Source organism: Echinococcus granulosus, assembly GCF_000524195.1.
Source record: "Echinococcus granulosus chromosome Unknown EG_S00004, whole genome shotgun sequence".
NCBI classification, from domain to species: domain Eukaryota; kingdom Metazoa; phylum Platyhelminthes; class Cestoda; order Cyclophyllidea; family Taeniidae; genus Echinococcus; species Echinococcus granulosus.
The window spans coordinates 1,116,390-1,134,286 of record NW_020170384.1 but is presented as its reverse complement, the minus strand read 5'-3'; the positions used below and the strand labels follow the sequence as shown (position 1 = coordinate 1,134,286).

The 17,897-nt window shown below is 40.7% G+C and overlaps 1 protein-coding gene across 1 annotated transcript in view; it reads left to right on the top strand. All coding sequences in view use genetic code 11, as the record gives it.

Moving 5' to 3' along the window:
• The window catches only part of EGR_01117 (Fibronectin type-III domain-containing protein 3A), a gene marked incomplete at both ends in the record, with an annotated part of 51,821 nt that overhangs the window by 24,499 nt on the left and 9,425 nt on the right, over nt 1–17,897 (top strand). The window contains 8 exons of the mRNA XM_024490366.1: nt 744–1,075; nt 1,477–1,566; nt 1,999–2,043; nt 5,581–5,788; nt 10,048–10,166; nt 10,863–11,238; nt 12,310–12,577; nt 15,999–17,224. Of these exons, the coding sequence (XP_024355185.1) occupies nt 744–1,075; nt 1,477–1,566; nt 1,999–2,043; nt 5,581–5,788; nt 10,048–10,166; nt 10,863–11,238; nt 12,310–12,577; nt 15,999–17,224 (2,664 nt within the window). The remainder of the gene's footprint in view (nt 1–743; nt 1,076–1,476; nt 1,567–1,998; nt 2,044–5,580; nt 5,789–10,047; nt 10,167–10,862; nt 11,239–12,309; nt 12,578–15,998; nt 17,225–17,897) is intronic.

The window sequence follows — 17,897 nt, the reverse complement described above, 5'->3', positions numbered from 1 at the left end:
TTAAAATGATTGTATCCTCATTACAAAAACCTCATGAGACTATTTGGTTACCCTACTTTCGAACTTAATTACATATCTGCGTATTTACCCTGACACTCTTTTCCACTCATTTAGTCACATTCACGTTTGTCTCTGTCAATCGCGCAACGGGCTGGTGTTTTCCACATTTTCCCATCCTTGCTTTCAATTCTGTCATTTCTTTGAAGGTCAGAAATCAATGGCGATGAGCCCATTCGCATCACGCTATCTTCGACATTTGTGTGCACCAACCTTAGCAGCAGCCAACACCATTCACTGCGAACAAAACTGGGACTGGTTAATTCTAAAAAGGATTAATATTGTTCTTCTTGATCTCGTTACGCACATTCACTGCTGGCACTACCCTTTTTAAGACGATATCACTTAGGGATCATCATAATAGGCCCATCTTCAAAGGAAACCATTAACGAGTTTTCTTATTTGGTTCTGATCTGATTAAGCATCACAAGCTAAAAAGTGTTTCGAAGTTCTTTTTCGAGCTTTTGTTCTCTCGCTTCTTTTTCGACACAGTTTAAAAATTAGAGTAACCCTGGCCATGCTCTCTATTGTGGTATTCGCTGGAAAATGCGAACGTTAAATTAATTTATTTCTAATAATGAATGAGGTATTTGCGTAAATTATCAGTAGGTGGATCTCTATTTACCAGACGTTATCATTATCTGGCTAATGCTAGTTTAAATCTGTTTCACATCCCTGCATTACAGATCAGTTCCGTAGACAGTCGCAGTGTGACCATCAACATCTCAATTCCTGAGAACCTCTGCATTGATGAACAGCCGCTAAACTCTACTGGGGAAATTCAAAAACCACCTTCCAATGTAACTTCCAAGAAGGGAGGGAAATCTGATAGGGCTGACAACGAGGATAGGGGTGAGGACACGAGTGCAGTCAAGTCCACCACACAAGAGTCTTCTGTCACCACTGTTGATGCTACAAATACCCCACCCATCTCAAAGTCTTGGTCTATTCCACCCTCCCATCTCCGGTTCGCACTCTACCTCTCCGAACGCGATGAGAACTTTGTTTGCGTCTACGTGTGCGTATAATTAATCACGCATTTCAGAAATTGGACTGAGGCTGGATGACCCATTACTACCCCTGCAACCGTTTACACTTTTATAATATTCTAACTTTTAATGAACAGTTGAAAATAGTAGAGATTTCTTGCAATTCACATACTGAAGCTCGTATAAGTAACATATGATGTCATGTCGGTATTTTGTCTTTACAGAATAAGGGCAGAGTTTTTAGAGACGGGAAATGAGTCTATGAAACCCTTGCTAATATTTTAGACGTCTTTTTTATTATTCTTTCACGAATGGAGCCTGTGGACAAGCAGCACTTTCCACCTGACTTTTAATGATTGAAGCTTTTTTTCGGAATAAAGAGATGAATGTTTTGTTTCGATAATGACGCGTATTTTTTCTCTTATTTCAGTGGCGAAGTAACCTGCATTCTGCTGCAAGATCTACGGCCGGGTGTCCAATACAACATAAAGTACGTCCGCTTTGATGCATTTAACTTCAGGTATTGAAGATGTCTCAAGTAAATGTCAACCTCATTGGTGTGCTACAATGTTAGTTAAGGAATAACCAAATTCAGACGATTCTTCTTCGGTGGTCTATGAGTTTTTATATCTTAAATACCTCACGCCTTGAAACAGCTGCTTCAAGCTTTTGTCCGGCTTTAGTTTTATCAAACTAATGGCTTTTAGTTGGCTTATCCACCGTTCTTTGTTGATGCGTACATAAGAACACGAAAATGTTAATCAGTTTAGTTCGCACGAACTTGACGCTAGCTCGGTATGAAGAATTTGACGTCGATTTAATGCCTACACCTTTTGCATCTCTTAGGCGAATAATCCTCGTTTAGCTGGACAATTTATCACCACCATCGGAGTAATCTCTTGCTCTACACATCAAGAAGGTGCATTTCAGTGGTCCTAGTGCCTTACTTTAGGTTTCACTCTATTCAGAAAATATACTACGATGCGATTCAGCTGCTGTAAGTAAATATGAGGGAAGGGCCTACCTACAATATACAGTTTATTTCTCAAGTTTGAAGTTCAAATTGAGGTAAACTAAGGCTTTTGAAGCGTTAGCCGAATTATCCCTCCTACGAAAACTTGTGATCCATGTGAAATCCACTTCTCCTCAGTCGGATTATGACGTATTAGCGATTTACTTAGCTAAAGCTGTCAAATTCGGTGATTTTCCATGCCAACACACTCTAGTATGCGATTTAACCACCACAGGCGTAGAAAATTACGAAGCTGATGCGTTTTTTCTTGGTTCAAAATATGCCACGCACTTTGATACGTATTTTTTATTGATGAAAAGACAAAGTCCGAGATTCAAGAAAGCACGCTTTTTATTGCCCTCTCCGGCCCGTCTTTGCTACTCCAATCTATCTGATAGATCTTACTCTGGTTTGCAGGATTCATGGACATCACGCTGAAATAGCATTAATGCATATTTAATTTTAGTCCGGTCTCTCGTGCTAGAAATGTTTATTTGAAAGACAAAACGAGGTAATTTCACGGCAAAATTTTACAAATGTGAGCGGTACTTTTTTAGCCCGTACAAAACAACACTGGTGTGCATTAGTGCGGGAGGTGTGTTACATTTTTGTGGAGGTTTCAGTCTCTCCTTCGCCTTCCTTTTACATGATGCTTCGTTAATATTTGGTAAATAGCGTCGAATCGGTTCTCAGTGATTCCGCAGAGAAGGGTGCCCTGTTGAAGCATCTGATTCTGGAAAACCCTAAAACATAATGGAAAGATATGAAACAGTAATATTGATGTCTGCTGCGCATAACCTAAACCGACCTTAAAATCATGTATACTTGTGAGGACTAACTACGAGACCACGATGTGCAGGCTGTAAGATCGCAGACTTGAACCTGGTGGTGCTCATTTCCGGGCTTGACACTACTGCCGCTTCTGTAAATCACGCACGGCAAGCCTTTGTCCGTTGTGTATGTCTTTAATGCTGACTGGCCCATCATTGCCAGCGCGGACATGCATAAGCACGTTCTGTAAGCCTTGTCCATGGTAGGCTGGCAGATTTACGCCTTTAGTGTGTGCTTAAATGACTCAAAAGATGTTTGCATCAATGGAATGCTGGTTGCCCCCATACCTCATCGCATAGGAAGTAGATTCATCTGACAGTTTTTATCAGTTTATTTTAAAATCTTTAACCAAGAAGATTATTTCTTTTCCTAATGAAAATATTTATGGTTTTCCAATTTGCACTTTAAAAAATTAAATACTAGTTTCGGCAGTGATATTGGAAGGTGATACTGCGTTTTTCATTGATGCTTTTTGTTTAGGTGGCTAGAGGAAAAGTATTAAATTTGCAATTACAGGATATTCATGCACCTACTTGTGATTCCTGCATGAAGTTTAGGTCGATCGGATTCCATTTTTGAAGGATTTAAGAAGGGGGGGTAGGGGGGGGAAGTGAAGTGGTAGCAGGCTCCTATGACCCTCAACTCCTATATCCGCGTGCACATCCAGGGGGATGCATTACCATGGCCGTCATCACTAATGGTGGCTGCCATCATCAGCATCATCACAGGCACACAAGTAACTGCCACTTATCGTATATCACAAAATACTTGTGTATGCCTAATGTCCTATTATGGACGCACACACGCACATCAGCAACGGTCTGTAAAAAATGATTTAGGGTTTGCTCTCGGCATTCACCCACCTCCCTTTCTGTTCTTTTTCCACCGAGTGATTAACAGGCAGGACCGCGTGTGGCAGGTGAAGGCGTCTGTTGTACAACAGAATTTGAGCTCACTTTTTTTCAAGGCGGGAGGATCTATTTGAGTATACTTGAGGCAGTGCTTAATTTTTAATCAGTCACAAGATAAAGCGTTAACTAAGCTCATAAAGTGTGCCAGATGTCGTAATGGTTATTTGCAACATTCACTTTTCTCAGTTGCTAACGCGGCGACGGGACAACAGGCCTGAAATGCAAAAAATCTACATTTTGTAACTTTTGTTTAATTGATTCAGTCGTATGATGTGATACACTCTATTTATCATGTTGGTATAATTGTCTAAGTTCCTTTTTTCATCTTATTTAACCAGAGCGTCGTCTGTTAGGATAGTCCTCTCTCCTGACTTGGTACTGTCTTGCACGAGTAGATATAGACACAGCCGAGATTCCCTTGTCTGATATTTCAGCTGCCTCCCTGTCCAAACATTTCCTGATTTGTTTATTTAAAAGCTTCTATTATGTACTATCATGAGCATTATTAATTTCGGACCATTTGTAACACCATTTAACAGAAGCTTACAGTACTTAAATCAGGAATGGTTTTAACGCCGAAGCAGCTGAAAAGCTAGACAATTTTTGTCTCTTCTCAAATCCAACAAGTTGAAGAATGAGTCGTCGTTCAACTTTTCTTCTAAAAAAGTTTTTTGTTTATCTTCAGCGTGGCTTATTGTTATGCTAATGATTTTGTTGATGTCTAAATGGATTTCATATTTTGCATGATTTTGTTATGCACTTGGACAGTTATGAGAATGCTTGGATTTATCTTAATGCGAGTCGTTATCGAAAACGCCTTTAGACCGTGTTAGTTCCTTTGTTTGTCTTTAAATTCCACACAGTGTTCATCCACTGCAAATGCGTGTTCTATTTACTACTTTATTGTTACATGTTCCTCATTTAATTCATGTACATCCGGGTTCCTCAAGCTCTTTGGTAATGCATGAATGTGGTGAGGACTGGCACCAAAAAGTGTACTTAACTGACTGTCACTTTGCAACCGATTCATTTTTGAGCAAAGGGCGAAGAGATCGTTGCTAGACTTTACCTCATTATTAGTGTCAAAAAGGATTGGATAGATTTGCTATAAAAAATCAATGCAAAAGCAAACTTTTTTCCGTCAGAAATGTGCTAAAGTATTAAGATAGTGAGCTTAAACCAAATGTAAGCCAAATAGTACTTCATTTCAAAGAAATTAAGTGTCTCTTTACAAAACTTTTTGCGCTTATCATTGGTGAAGTTTTGGTTTTTGGGAGTTGGCATTTTGCCCGTCTTAGCAATTGTCATTTTAACCCAATTTCTGGGTACTGTGGTGATTAAAAATACTCCTCAAGGCATTGTCCTTGTGAATTTATGACCATTTTGAAAAGTCGTTGCCTTGGTTAATCTATTTTCAACAATCAGCGTTCTTGAATGGTCAAGTTCGAGCAAATCATTGAATTCCCCTACTTCTCATTCATACAGCTTCGCACTTACATAGTCAGCTGGCATTTTGGTGAAATTGTTATGATGCATCCGATAGTTGCGTTGTTCTCATCCTCGTGTTTTTCCCAAACAAGATAACGTGATTTCTATCCTTCTTGAGTCTACTGCGTCATCAGAACTGCACAATTTCCTTGCTTATCCTTGATCCGTACAAAGGTATCACTGGATGTTATTTCATAGACAATGGGGGTAAACCACCAGAGTTACCTCGTAACACTCTTCAGGTATTAGAATTACGTGGCTGGTGTAAGTCTTTAGCTCTTCTACTTTGTAGAGTGTGTTGCATGTACGAGGGTCTCTGTGGTACTGCCTCAGAGTCCGCAGAGTTCGTCACCTTGGCAACCGAACCATCGTGCCCGCGGCCACCGAATGTGTTTGCAAGGACAAAGAGCACTCTAAGCGTGCGATGGGCGGTACCTGCGGACAATGGGTCCAAAATTATTTCTTACTGCCTCCAATACGCTACAGTCACCAAGGCTGGGGTAAGTAGATTCACAATTAGCTATCCTGTGGACACTACCTTCTAATGACGCCTGCCCATCAGATTTCGCAAATTATTTTGTGAGGTAAATTATTCCCTGACTTCCTGTCTTTCCACATGAAAATCTAATAAAGGCATTTGGAAGTAATACCCAAATATTATAAACTTTTTAGCTAAAACTAACGCGAAGGGTACTCAAGGAATTATTTAATAAGCGAGAAATTTATAGTGCAGAACTACGGGTTAGTGATAGCGCATGTGGGTAGTCGTTTGTCACTGCCAAAAGGCCATAGGAATTAAAAAAGCAAGATGAATGCGGCTTCTTCAGATTTCATTCCTGGTGTGAAAGTGGGGTGATTGCTACCACGTTTTATTTGAAACGTGGCATCGCTGTCGAACTAAGCTTACTAAGTACTTAAAAGAATCCTAGAGATTATTTCCAATTCATGTCTACGAGAACTACTTATTTTCCAATTTAACCCTGACAAATTCCCCTTGATAAGTTCAACCTTAAGAGGTAGCGTAGTGATAAGTGCCTAACTTCTCCTTCGTCTGTTGAACTTCCATTTTTTAAATGTACTAACTCCGTCAATTGTGCTTTGATTATGTTGTCCATTTTTGAATCTAGATCGCAAGGTTATTTTGAATGGAAATCCCCCTTTGACGCTCCTGGCTTATCTAAATAGATAGCCATGGGATTCTTTAAGCTATTTGACTTCTCTTACCGACCAGATATTTGAGATTTTAATAAATGGTTTCAAGGTGATGTGATTTTTTGGTTATTGAGGCAACTTTGCATTATTGGAGGTGTACAGCGACAGTGGTCTAAATTTAAAGTTTTCTCATCCCTATTGCAACGCTCCTTTAAATGCAATCAAGGCTCGATGCCATTGTTAATTTGGGTAGCTTGTCGACTATTTCTTAAATAACCAACTCGTTGACATGTTCAAAGGCTTTTAAATCCTCTTTTTTTAAGAAATGCACTAGCTTGTAATCTGTAGGGTTGTGTCTCGGGTCTATGAACGTCAAAGCCGGAGCAACGCACTCAAAAATAACCTTTTATAAATGATTTAATTAGCTTACGACATTCAAGCCAATAGAATGAAGGTGGAATTATTTTTTTTTCCCGAAGTTCTCGTGAGAAATCTCGGCCAATACTAGTGTATCATGTATGAGCCGAAATCGTTCAGTCATCCTCATTAAAAAGGGACCGATATTTGTCCGCAGAAGAGACGCTCCCAAACCTCCTTTTCCAGACAGGAGAAACTGGAAGGGAGGGGTTCCAGAAAATCATGTCAATTTCTCTCTTTAAACAATGTCAGAAAAATTAACACGCACAAAAACGGACCATTCGTTTACCTAGAGTGAGTGCGTAAAGAAGGCGAAGAAGTAGGGCCTAATTGGGGACCAGTGAGCCAGAAAACCAATTGGAGTGCGCTTTTATGTACCATGTGGTAGAGAAGAAATGACACACCCATTTGTGGCGACCAATTTACGCGCAGATCACATTTGGTCCAATGCAATAATGCCTCTGAAAACTAGAGAAATATAATTTTGTTCTCCGAAAAACTGGCTAATTGCCAATTTATGTGGGTGTATGCGAAAGGCGCCAGATGTTCTTTTATCGGAGCACTTATCTGTGATTGAATCAACAGACCGGGACAAAAAATACAAACCATTAGAAGGCGTGCTTCTACGCTCTGTGCCTGATCAAGAACTGTGGACAGCAGGTTAGTGTATGTTTATGACATTTACAGCCTCAAAGGCTACCCAGCCGTCCTCCTACCAAGATGCATTCACTTAACTTTTCGATAACTCGTACGCTATGGAATTAATATTCAGTGACATGCTCCCTCAGAACTTATTTTCTCTTCGTTCGGGAGGTTCATTTTATGAAATGAAAAACAAATACACACCTGGGTAAATAATGCGAAATTGGTACGCTTGTGATGCCTGTCCTTCTTTGTTTTTTTATCAAGTGCCAACTCTTAAAACCTGCCAAATTTTTAGGGTAAACAAATTTTAAGCTCGTGGAAACTTATATTGCTAGCCCTATAAAAATCGACCTTCGCAGCCCATATTTTACTGTTCTGATAGGCTACATTACTTGTAATTATTTTTTTCTGGTCAACCCAAATGCTACTCAAACGCTTGGAAGAATATAATTATACTCAGACTACGAACGCCTTACGTTTATAGCATTGCCTTAAACTCACCTAATCTGTTGGACATACGATTTGATCCGTCTAGTTGTCTTTAGAATGGTTAAGAGCACGCCATGCATTTGTGACTTTAGACTCAGACTAGGAAATCGGGGGCATCATGTTACTTACGGGATTGATAGTAAACGTGTTTAGCACAAATCGAAGAAGCGTATCTCCAGGATGAATATGGGAAATCTGGATTAACTAATCTATTTTTACAGTATCAGGGACCGAGTAGCCTTGTCAATTCTGAGTGGTGGAAGAGGTTGCGCATTGTCTCAGCAACGCATGACCGTGTGTTTTGATTAATGTAAGTGATTGGGTCTGCAATCAAGGGGCTCACCAAAAATGAATGGGATGGGCCGATGTTTTGCACTTTTTATGTTCATACCTCCTTTCTCAGTCTTTCTGTTTGAATTTACTGGTACGATGACCGGTAAATTATCCCATCTGCGCATTTTATTGCCAAGCATTGCCACACGTATAGGCAATTTATTTTCATTTTCTGGACGTGAAAAGAATCAAATCTTTTGGGAGCGTACTTAATCCTCAAATGGGAAAAAATTGCTTATTTTTTTTCCGCTCTCCTGCCTTTTGTGGCGCCCTGTGCTCCCCCTCCCTCCCTCTTGTAAATGGCACAGTCTAGTCCATTACCATTGAAGCTAATATAAGGATCACTAATTTGTCTGCTGGCAGTCGAGCTGCGTAAACACTTCGTGCCAGTCGTTTAATTACCGCCGGTAGAGGCAGTGCCGGGATTGTTGACAATGCTTCGTGTTAATTCGACCGCAGACGGGAACAACTCTACGTTAACAACTTTTTCTCATTCATAAAGTTTACTTTCAGCAGGCTGGTGGTGCTTTTCATTTCATGCAAATTGGTATAAGCTGTGGATGATACAAATATTCCAGTTGGAATATAGATAGCCAACACTGCTTGTGTAGTACAAGTTTGTTTCCCTAATTTCACTGCCCTCTGAATCGGTATACCTGTCAGTATCTACCTTGTACATCTTTGGAAGGGCCCTAAAACTCCCAAATTAGCTAGACTGAAATGATTTCAGAATTAAATTTAATTGTCGTTTTGGCCACATAGCGATTATTTAAAGATCTAAGTAATATTATCACTTACCCCAAGGTTTTAAAATTCACTTGACGACGATGTTTTAAAAAAAAAATTTCAGAAGTCTGTCTGTTTCTTCATGGGGAAAGTCATGAACATAGTAGTGATTGCTACGACCAAAGCAGAACAATTGCTCGAGAATTGCCTTTCATTTCAGTAGAGGAAAAGTACTTTTTTGATTACTCAAACATTGCCTTTTTTAAAAAAAATCAGCATCGGCAAATTAGGTGTCAGCTGACATTCTTAAAGTAGTCCATTCCTCCTTTTCCCAAGCGCTACTTTTTCACTTTTATTCGCCACGCAAGTATGCTTATTAATATAACTTGTACATTTGAATGGGGTTGCGGATACCACTGATTTCTGTTTGCGATATCATTGTATGCAAAAAATATTTCCGTTATACGGGGGCTGGAAAATCTGCTCGATTCCCATCACATAATTTATTCATTCTTCTTACGATTTTCAGTTGTACAATTGTTTTTTCTCCTGGAACCTTTTTTGCTCTCAACACCATCCTTGACTTTTTTCGGAAGGTGAACGATAGCTAGTTCAAAATTCATTCATCAATGTCCGTAGTTCATAAGTCCTCAGACTAATAGATCTTACTCTTAACAAAGACTGGAACTGTTATTGTGTTAGCTAAATGAAAACCACTGCTAGGCCTTTCTGTTAGTTTGGCATCCATTAGCAGTTTTCCGATAGTCTAAGGATATCCTATAGCGCGACTCTACATGGAGTCTCCACAACATTCCTAGATCGGTGCTTCTGATGTCATACTTTCTTCATAGTACCAGCGTAGCCTATCTGAGGTTATACGAGCAGGCAATTATACCACCCCCATTTCTTTAAACACGATCCGTTATGCTGTTAAGTTAACCTTCCTTTTACGACCAAGTGGATTCCCAAAGTTATGAACTTAATATTTCCACTTCAGGGGGCGCCATCATTTCAGATTTGCTACACGGGGATCCAACGCTTCCATAAGCTTTCTCATCTCCTACCAGCCACCACCTATATGCTACGTGTTGCGGCAATCAATACACATGGACAGAGGTTAGTTTGTGACGGTTCTCTCATTCATTCCTCTCTCCTGTTTATCATCGTAGCCTTTCTTCAGTCTTTAAATTCACTTTTTCCAACAAATACGCCTTTTAAAGCTCAATAGAAATTGGGACGTAAATGTTTCCCGTTATTTATTTCCACCCAAAGATCACCACTTTTTTGCTTAAATGCAAATGTATATCATACAGGTATATGTTGATCCCAAAAAAAGCTCCTCCACGAAAGGGAGTACATACATATATAAGCCGCGAAAACTTGTGCGAATTGTGCGGTACAGGTAGTGAGGAAGTATAAATGCTGTCTCTGGAGTGGAAGATGCCTGTGTCACACATTGAAAAACTAACGCTTTGCTAGTCTATGCTAATTGTCCACGCCTCCCTTTTTTCCCAGGGGGCTCTAAATCGTCTAGAATGGGAGGCTGGGCATTGCAGTAGGGCTATGCTTATGGACACTCATCGTTTCGCATTGTGATATAGTGAATAGGATATTAGCTACGATTAACGAACTGTTTTCTTTATCCTTGCTTACCGCTTTTAAGGAATAATTGCCAATGTTCTGAAGTTCCTCTAAATCCTATCACTACCTGGTCATTTTAAACAGTAAGTACCTTGGTGGTTATGAGCTCTAATCCTTGAGCCATTCATGAGATTAGAATAATCCATGCCTCACGCGCTTTCTCCATCGTAGCCCCTGGAGTGATGTAGTGTCGGTGATGACTTACGGTCTGCCACCATCTTCACCTGATCCGCCGCGTTTGCTTAAAGCCACGACTCACAGCCTTCATCTCACCTGGGAGCTCCAGCCCACTAGTCACGGGTCCTCCTCAGCCCCTTCCAAATCAATCCTGCGCTACCAACTGGAGATGCAGGAGGGCGAAGCGCGTCAGCACTTTAAGAAGGTTTACGACGATGACGCCACGCAGTACTTGGTGGAGGGTCTGCGGCGCTGCTGTCTCTATCGCTTTCGACTGGCTGCTAGCAATGTGGATGGAACTAGTCATTGGAGCGATATCGTAGCCTTCCGTACCGTTCCTGATCTACCCACTGCTCCCAAGGGTCTAAGAGTGAGTTTTCCTTTTTTACAGCCAAATAAGCCGGAGGTCCAAATGTTGTCATATTTCGGGATGTCTTGCGTAAACAGAGGGAGAGAACAATATCAGCATTGTAAACAATTTCCATTTGGCGGTTGTTTACTTATCTTTTCAGTTCCTAGGTGCAGAAAGCAAGGGCATTTGAAATTTGAGTCCCACTGTTTCGGCTACTTTGTTAAGCTATTAAATAGGGGAGGGCAAAAGTGCAGACTCCCCATCATTTCCTATGGGAGCATAAAATTGCTATGAAGGTTACGACCTTTCCAACGCAATTTATGATATGCATTCTTGTGAAGTGATTTGAAGCAATTCCTTTTGCGATTTCGTCCCAACTTTCTCACTTGAGCCGACGCGTTGCATATATATATATATATATATTTAATCAAGAGGAATAAATTGGCCTGAAAAAGAAAAGGAAATTCTGAGATCCTGGTTGCGGGTGTGTGTATCAAATGCACGTGCGTTGATTCGAAAAGACGAAGTCGTGTTCGTAATTTTTATAAGCAGATTTAGAAATTATGATTCCAAGTGAGCTGATGAAATGTGCGATAACGGGAAGCGGGTATGGATTTCGCGTTACAATAGTCTCAGGGCGGTAATAATGGAGTGATAAGAATTGGCTTTCTAGATTGAGCCTATTTCATACTGCCTTAAAAATCAAAATGTTGTTAATACCTGGTTTGTGAATAGACTATTTTGATCTGCTATGGAGTAACAAAAGTTGCTGTCGAATGCTTTCTCACCGAATTGAGGGACTTTATGTGTGTATTCATTTGGTTATTTATTTATTTATTTGCCACAGAGGCAACTTTGAATCCAAAAACGAGTTAAGAAGACACAATTATCCGATAAAATCACAAGTCGGTAAAATGTTTGTATTTATTTACTTTGAAGATTGATAATTACGGAATATGTGAAGGCTCTGAATGTAAACTTGCATCAAATTATGACATTTTAGGCTAATATACCAGATCTCAATTCATAATGTATGCCTATAATCGAGATGATTTTGATCGAGGGCATTGATTTGGCATTGTTTTGCAGTTGCGAGGACGCGTGCGGCCGTTTCACGTGAACCTTTGTTGGTCAGCTCCGGACGACGACGGGGGGATGCCGGTGAGCGCCTACCGATTGGAAGTCCTCATGCCACAACTGCCCACCTCACTTCTTCGCAAGTACACCATGCACCAGCAACAACTACAACACCAACAGCACAAAAAGGAAAGTTTGCACTATCTCCATCCCGCAGCTGACTCCGAGGAGATCAAATCTTCCGAGATTCGGGGCCCTATTTGCTGGCCGTGGGTCATTGGTACGTTCATTTGCCTTGAGTGCGACTTACAAGTGGATTGAAGCAGTTAATTTATCAAAATTCCCTTTACAGGAAACTGCAAGCCCTCTGGCAATTAGCCCCACATACATAAATCGTTTTTATCGCTTTTGTACAATTTTTGCGTTGCACATTTGTTGTCCCCCAGCCTTTATGGCCATTTGCCCCACCCCACCCCACCCCCGGAGCATACACATGGTGAAGCCTACTTCTTTCGGCTGCCCACAGTCTTCTTTGAGATAAATGGGGCAGCTGTCCTTTATTCGAATTAAGATCCCGGTAGTATGCGGTGCTCCGAATTCCCTATTGAGAGACGTTATTTGCGCGATTTATTGAGAGAAATTCCTTCTTGAATTGCGGGAATGAAATTTATATAATAACAGCCGGTAGTATTGCTATTATTTTGGGACGTAGGGCTCCATTTTTGCCTCATTAACTGAAGATTTTGGGAGCTTATGAATAGAGATGGATCTTAGAGATCCCCTCATCCAAATACTTTCAATATTGACGACTTTTAATCCACACGTTCGATCATTGGTTCCATTTACTCATATTAATGGCCAGAAGACTATGTTTAACATTTATTCATCAATTCACTTCATTTTAATTTGAATGGCTTTTTGTAAGTGTTGTCTGAATTTAACTTGGCGCTGCTCTTCGATCACAGGTCTGAATTAGTAATGAATAGCACTTTAATGATACAAACATCAGCCCATTTACCTGACACTCAGTTGTGATCTGCAATATTCTTCTGCAAATTGTTATTGTTATTTCTAATGACTTATTCATTTTTGCGATTGACAAGCTCTTACACGAAACAGAAGTCATTACGATGATGGTGCTGAACTCAAAAGACATTTTCACATGGACTTTTTAATGTCTTAATCCAACATGAATAAAAATAGCTTAGAATGGTCTAATTGGAAGTAGGGTATCCTTTTAGAAAATCAGATCTGATATCTATGGGGGACGTTGAAATACTCCTTTTCTCTGGCCCTCCACTCCGAGGACGATTATCTGACCGCGTTTCGAGTTAGATTTACTCCAAAATGCCATCTCCGATATTTATAAGGGTAGGCATTTCACGATTCTTCTAATCCGTAAAATGAGCTTATTTCATGTTTTAATGTCGAACACTATACTAATGAAACCTTTCAATCAGACATTCGTATGGGAGTTCTGATAAGCATTAAACTGATCACATACGGACGCAGTGTTCATGACTGCGTCTAATGTTTGATCTTTTAGCTAAGGTTTCAATGCAGTTTTTACTCAGTTGCAAATTGATTTCCTATTTCTTCCTTCCTCACGTTCTTGCATGCTATTTTCTTCAGCTTTCCCAGCCACGAAATCCATTCAAATTATCCACGCTCAAAGGCCAAAATAATTTATTTTTCAACGTCAAACCTATCCCTAAACGGAAAACCCAGTCCACGAACGTCAATTTCCAACTTCTAGAATTAGCGGGCGCTTTGACTACGCGTTGATATCCCAATTTCTGTATCCGAATGGCACCAAGTGTTTTTTTTTCATTTTAAAAATAAAATGATATTTTTTGGGCAAGCAACCGTAGAATTTTTTTTTGCGACCACGATTCGTGAAAAATTTTAACTTTTATTCATTTACCTTTAGTGCGTGGAAGGATACATTTTTACCACAGTGGAAATGGGATTTATCTAACCTTATCTCAGGTTTCTTAAGTGGTCCTTTAACACATTCATTTCTCTTCCTTCCATCATTACCAGCCTACCCCATCAATATTTTCTAGTAAAAAATGTTCAGATAAAGATGATTGTACAGCAAGAAAAACTTAGGCGATGGTTGAGAAGAGTCTTCAGTACGATTGTGGTGAATTGTGTGGTGCAGTCCTTTCAAGTATGAAATCTACGCCCCTTCATATTCTACCCATTTCTATAATGTCTCATGTGCCTTAAACCAAGAAATTAGAGTATTCAAGTGAATATGGCTTTTTTGACACAATGACGGTGGCTAGCCATATTCACAAAAATTATCTGGTCACAGCGCATGTTACATGTGCCTCAAAAGGGTGATGATATAATGTGCGACAGTCGTTAGGCTGTGAAAATGTATCCCTTGAACTTTAGTCAATGTTCACCCCTTCACGATTATGCTTTTTATTCTCAAAGAAATAATTTGTACAACGTCAGTTACAGTGTAGCAGATTTTGTAACCAGTGAAAAGCTTTTACTTGCAAATTCTTGGAGCCCTCCTCCAATTCGTTCAACACTTTGATAACTTTAGTGCTCTCAATGGCGCATGTACCTCTTTTCTTCACACAAGCGTCATTACCAAAAAGTGGTTATTGTTCCTTTTTTGTGCACCTCTGTGGGCTTTCCACCTGACTGTTTGAGTTACTTGCTCTAATTTGCTTATTGCGCTGCTGAGCCAAATGCAAATTCCTTTGCCATCTGCCAATCCAGAACATTTTGCCTCTTTATTTACGCATGAACGGAGCGTTTTTATCCGCTGTGCTAAAATTAACTACGAATTTCTCGCAGTAAATATATTTTTTATACACTGGTAGTGGTGATTTACCGGAGAATACTTATTTAAAAACTTGCAGCGTTGTTGTTTTTTATACCCAAAATATCGTACTCTCTTCATTTAAAGCTTTGGACTAATATTTAAAAGAATTTGCTAACGATATTCCATAAAAACTGCTTTCTAAATTAGTCAACTAATGTCCCTCATGGTCAATCTACAGATTTTCGAGTAGTGGCGCTTTTAAAACACAAAAAATCATACTTCCATTCCGTTGTAGGCCTGGTCAATTTTGAAACAACTGTACTTCAATTTCTCTGTGATCGACTTGGCGTTTGTTTTTATTCAATTCACTTTCATGAAATCTCATTGTGACAAAGGAATTGGAACGTTCATTAGTTTTGTAATCAGAATACCAAAAAGTAGTTATCAAGTATTGGCAGTCGTTTTTCCTTTGTGCCTTTCTGATACATTAGTTTACATGGAGTCTAACGAATCTTCGCGCTTTTAAAAGCAAGTCGGTTTTAATGCAAATAAAAGCAACATTAATGCCCGTCTCCCAGACATAGTAGAGCTTGGACTCGTTCCTTTGTTCTCTCCCAACATCAACACGAATTGCTAAAAATTGCTGCGATCAAAGCAGGTCACTGATGTTTTCTGAGTTTGCCTAAATCCTATATATATTAGTGTTTATCCCGATAAACGTTATGATAATTGCAAGTTAAATTGGTTTGCGTTTGTCATTAGAGGACTTCTGACTGGTTTAGAAGAATGGGCTGCTGTATCTGAACATCTCTGAACCATTTGGATTTTAATTAGCCTTTGACGCTGGGCTGAGTTAGTAATTCCTCATTTTCTTTTGATGTCCCGTTTGTTTTACGCCTACTTTAAGCTTCATCAGATAACAACGCGTTCGCGTGTGTGCCACCGTCCACCTACGTACTTCAACCACCTACGAGCAGTATCTATTCCTTGGGAAAGGTGAACGACGTGCCGCAGTTGCCGTTCCGCGTACCCTCCTCCGCCAGCCCGATCAACAATCCTGGTGAGCGGTCTGGCGCTGCTGCCACCTCCTCGCTCAGCTTCTCCGAGAGCTCCGACAACGAGGCCACCGACTCTGCCTGTGCCTGGTACGCAATCTACGAGGGTCGCTGCAAGGAGGTAACTGTTTGCAACCTCATACCTGGCCAGTCCTTCCAGTTTCGCGTCCGTGCCTCCTCGCATCGTGCGACTGTGTCTAGTCAACCCCACGCTCGTACTACAAGTTCATCCAGTGTCGTCCCTTGGGGTCGCGCCTCGACCTCTCCACTTAAGGTCACCACCCCCGCCGTACCTCCAATTAACCCACCCTCAAACCTCCGTCTTTTCGGCCGCTCCAACCCCACTGAACTCAGTTTCACCTGGGATCCACCCACATCAAACGGTGGGGCTCCTATTCTCTCCTACGAACTCTGGCAGTCACTCCGTGATCCAATCTCTGGGAGTCCAATTAAGTGTACATCTTGGCCGAAGGCCCCTTCTTTTGTGATGGGGATTACCTCCTCTGAGAGTATGCGAGACCTACATGCCAATGTGGAACCAATTCCTCCTTCCTCTTCCTCCGTGGCGGCAATAGCAGCGGGAGTGCTCTCTGCTCCCGGTTCCGTCACCTCTAGTCCTCAGCACCAGACCAGCATTGCCACCCCCTCACGGTTAGTCTTTGCGGGTGTGGAGAACAGTTGTGAGGTCCGGGGCCTTCACTCTGGCCAGTTGTTTGCCTTCCGGGTACGTGCTAGAAATTCGACTGGTTGGTCGGAGTGGTCTGAATGGAGTACCTTTGCTACGGCACCATCACCGCCATCAGCTCCTGGGGCGCCACCGCGAGTGAAACCGACCTCTGCAACCAGTGTGTTGGTGAGTTGGGAGGAGGTGGGGCAGACTAACGGCGCCTCCATCACCGAGTATCGTGTTGAGTGGCAACCGCGTGTCGATGAACCCTCACAGACCTGCACTCCGTCTGGACGTGAACACGATGAGGAAATACTACTTCTGACCACCGAGACTAACAATGTTTCCGGATCGAGAAACCCTAGTTCGTGTTCTCCTTCCATGGGAATCTCTAAGTGTCTAAATGATGGTTTCCAACTGGTTAGTTTTTGTTCAATTTCATTGTTTTCATTCGATGTAGTTTCAAGGATCTTTGTTTTCATTTCCTTTTAATAAAATAAGTAGAAATTCAAATTATGTGTGCTGTAAAGCATCTTAGCTCAAGCATGGTTTTATTCCTAAGCTACAAAGTAGCCTTTTTCTTCAGACAAACGTGCGAAATGCTCTAGTGGTAAGAAGAAAAGTAACTTGGAACGGCGCTGTGTTGTACACTTGGCTATATTTCATGATCCGCTTAGATCGCAAATTATCAACCCCACATTTGCAATCTCAGATTATGTACCTATATAAGACTATTTTTCACTGCCTAAATCCAGATTCGCAGGTGTAGTGCCCGTTTAAAGCATTTTCGCCTGAAAAGTGGCTTGAATTGCTAAACCCTAAGTAGTTAATACCTACGATCAAGCTATTTTGCAAACTTGATGTATTTGGGAAACTAACTTATCAGTCTTTATATAATAGGAGAGTGATTTTTATTTGTATTTCCACTAGTTTTACGCTTTTATGCGTCTAAAATTGGGAAAGCTACGCTTTGTCATTTACTTTTATGGATGCTAAACTGGCAAATATTTGTAAGATTGCTAAAATATACCATTCATTTTGCTCGAGTGTGTTTATATCAAGTGACCAAAGTGGTTCGTGTGAATTTTGCTAC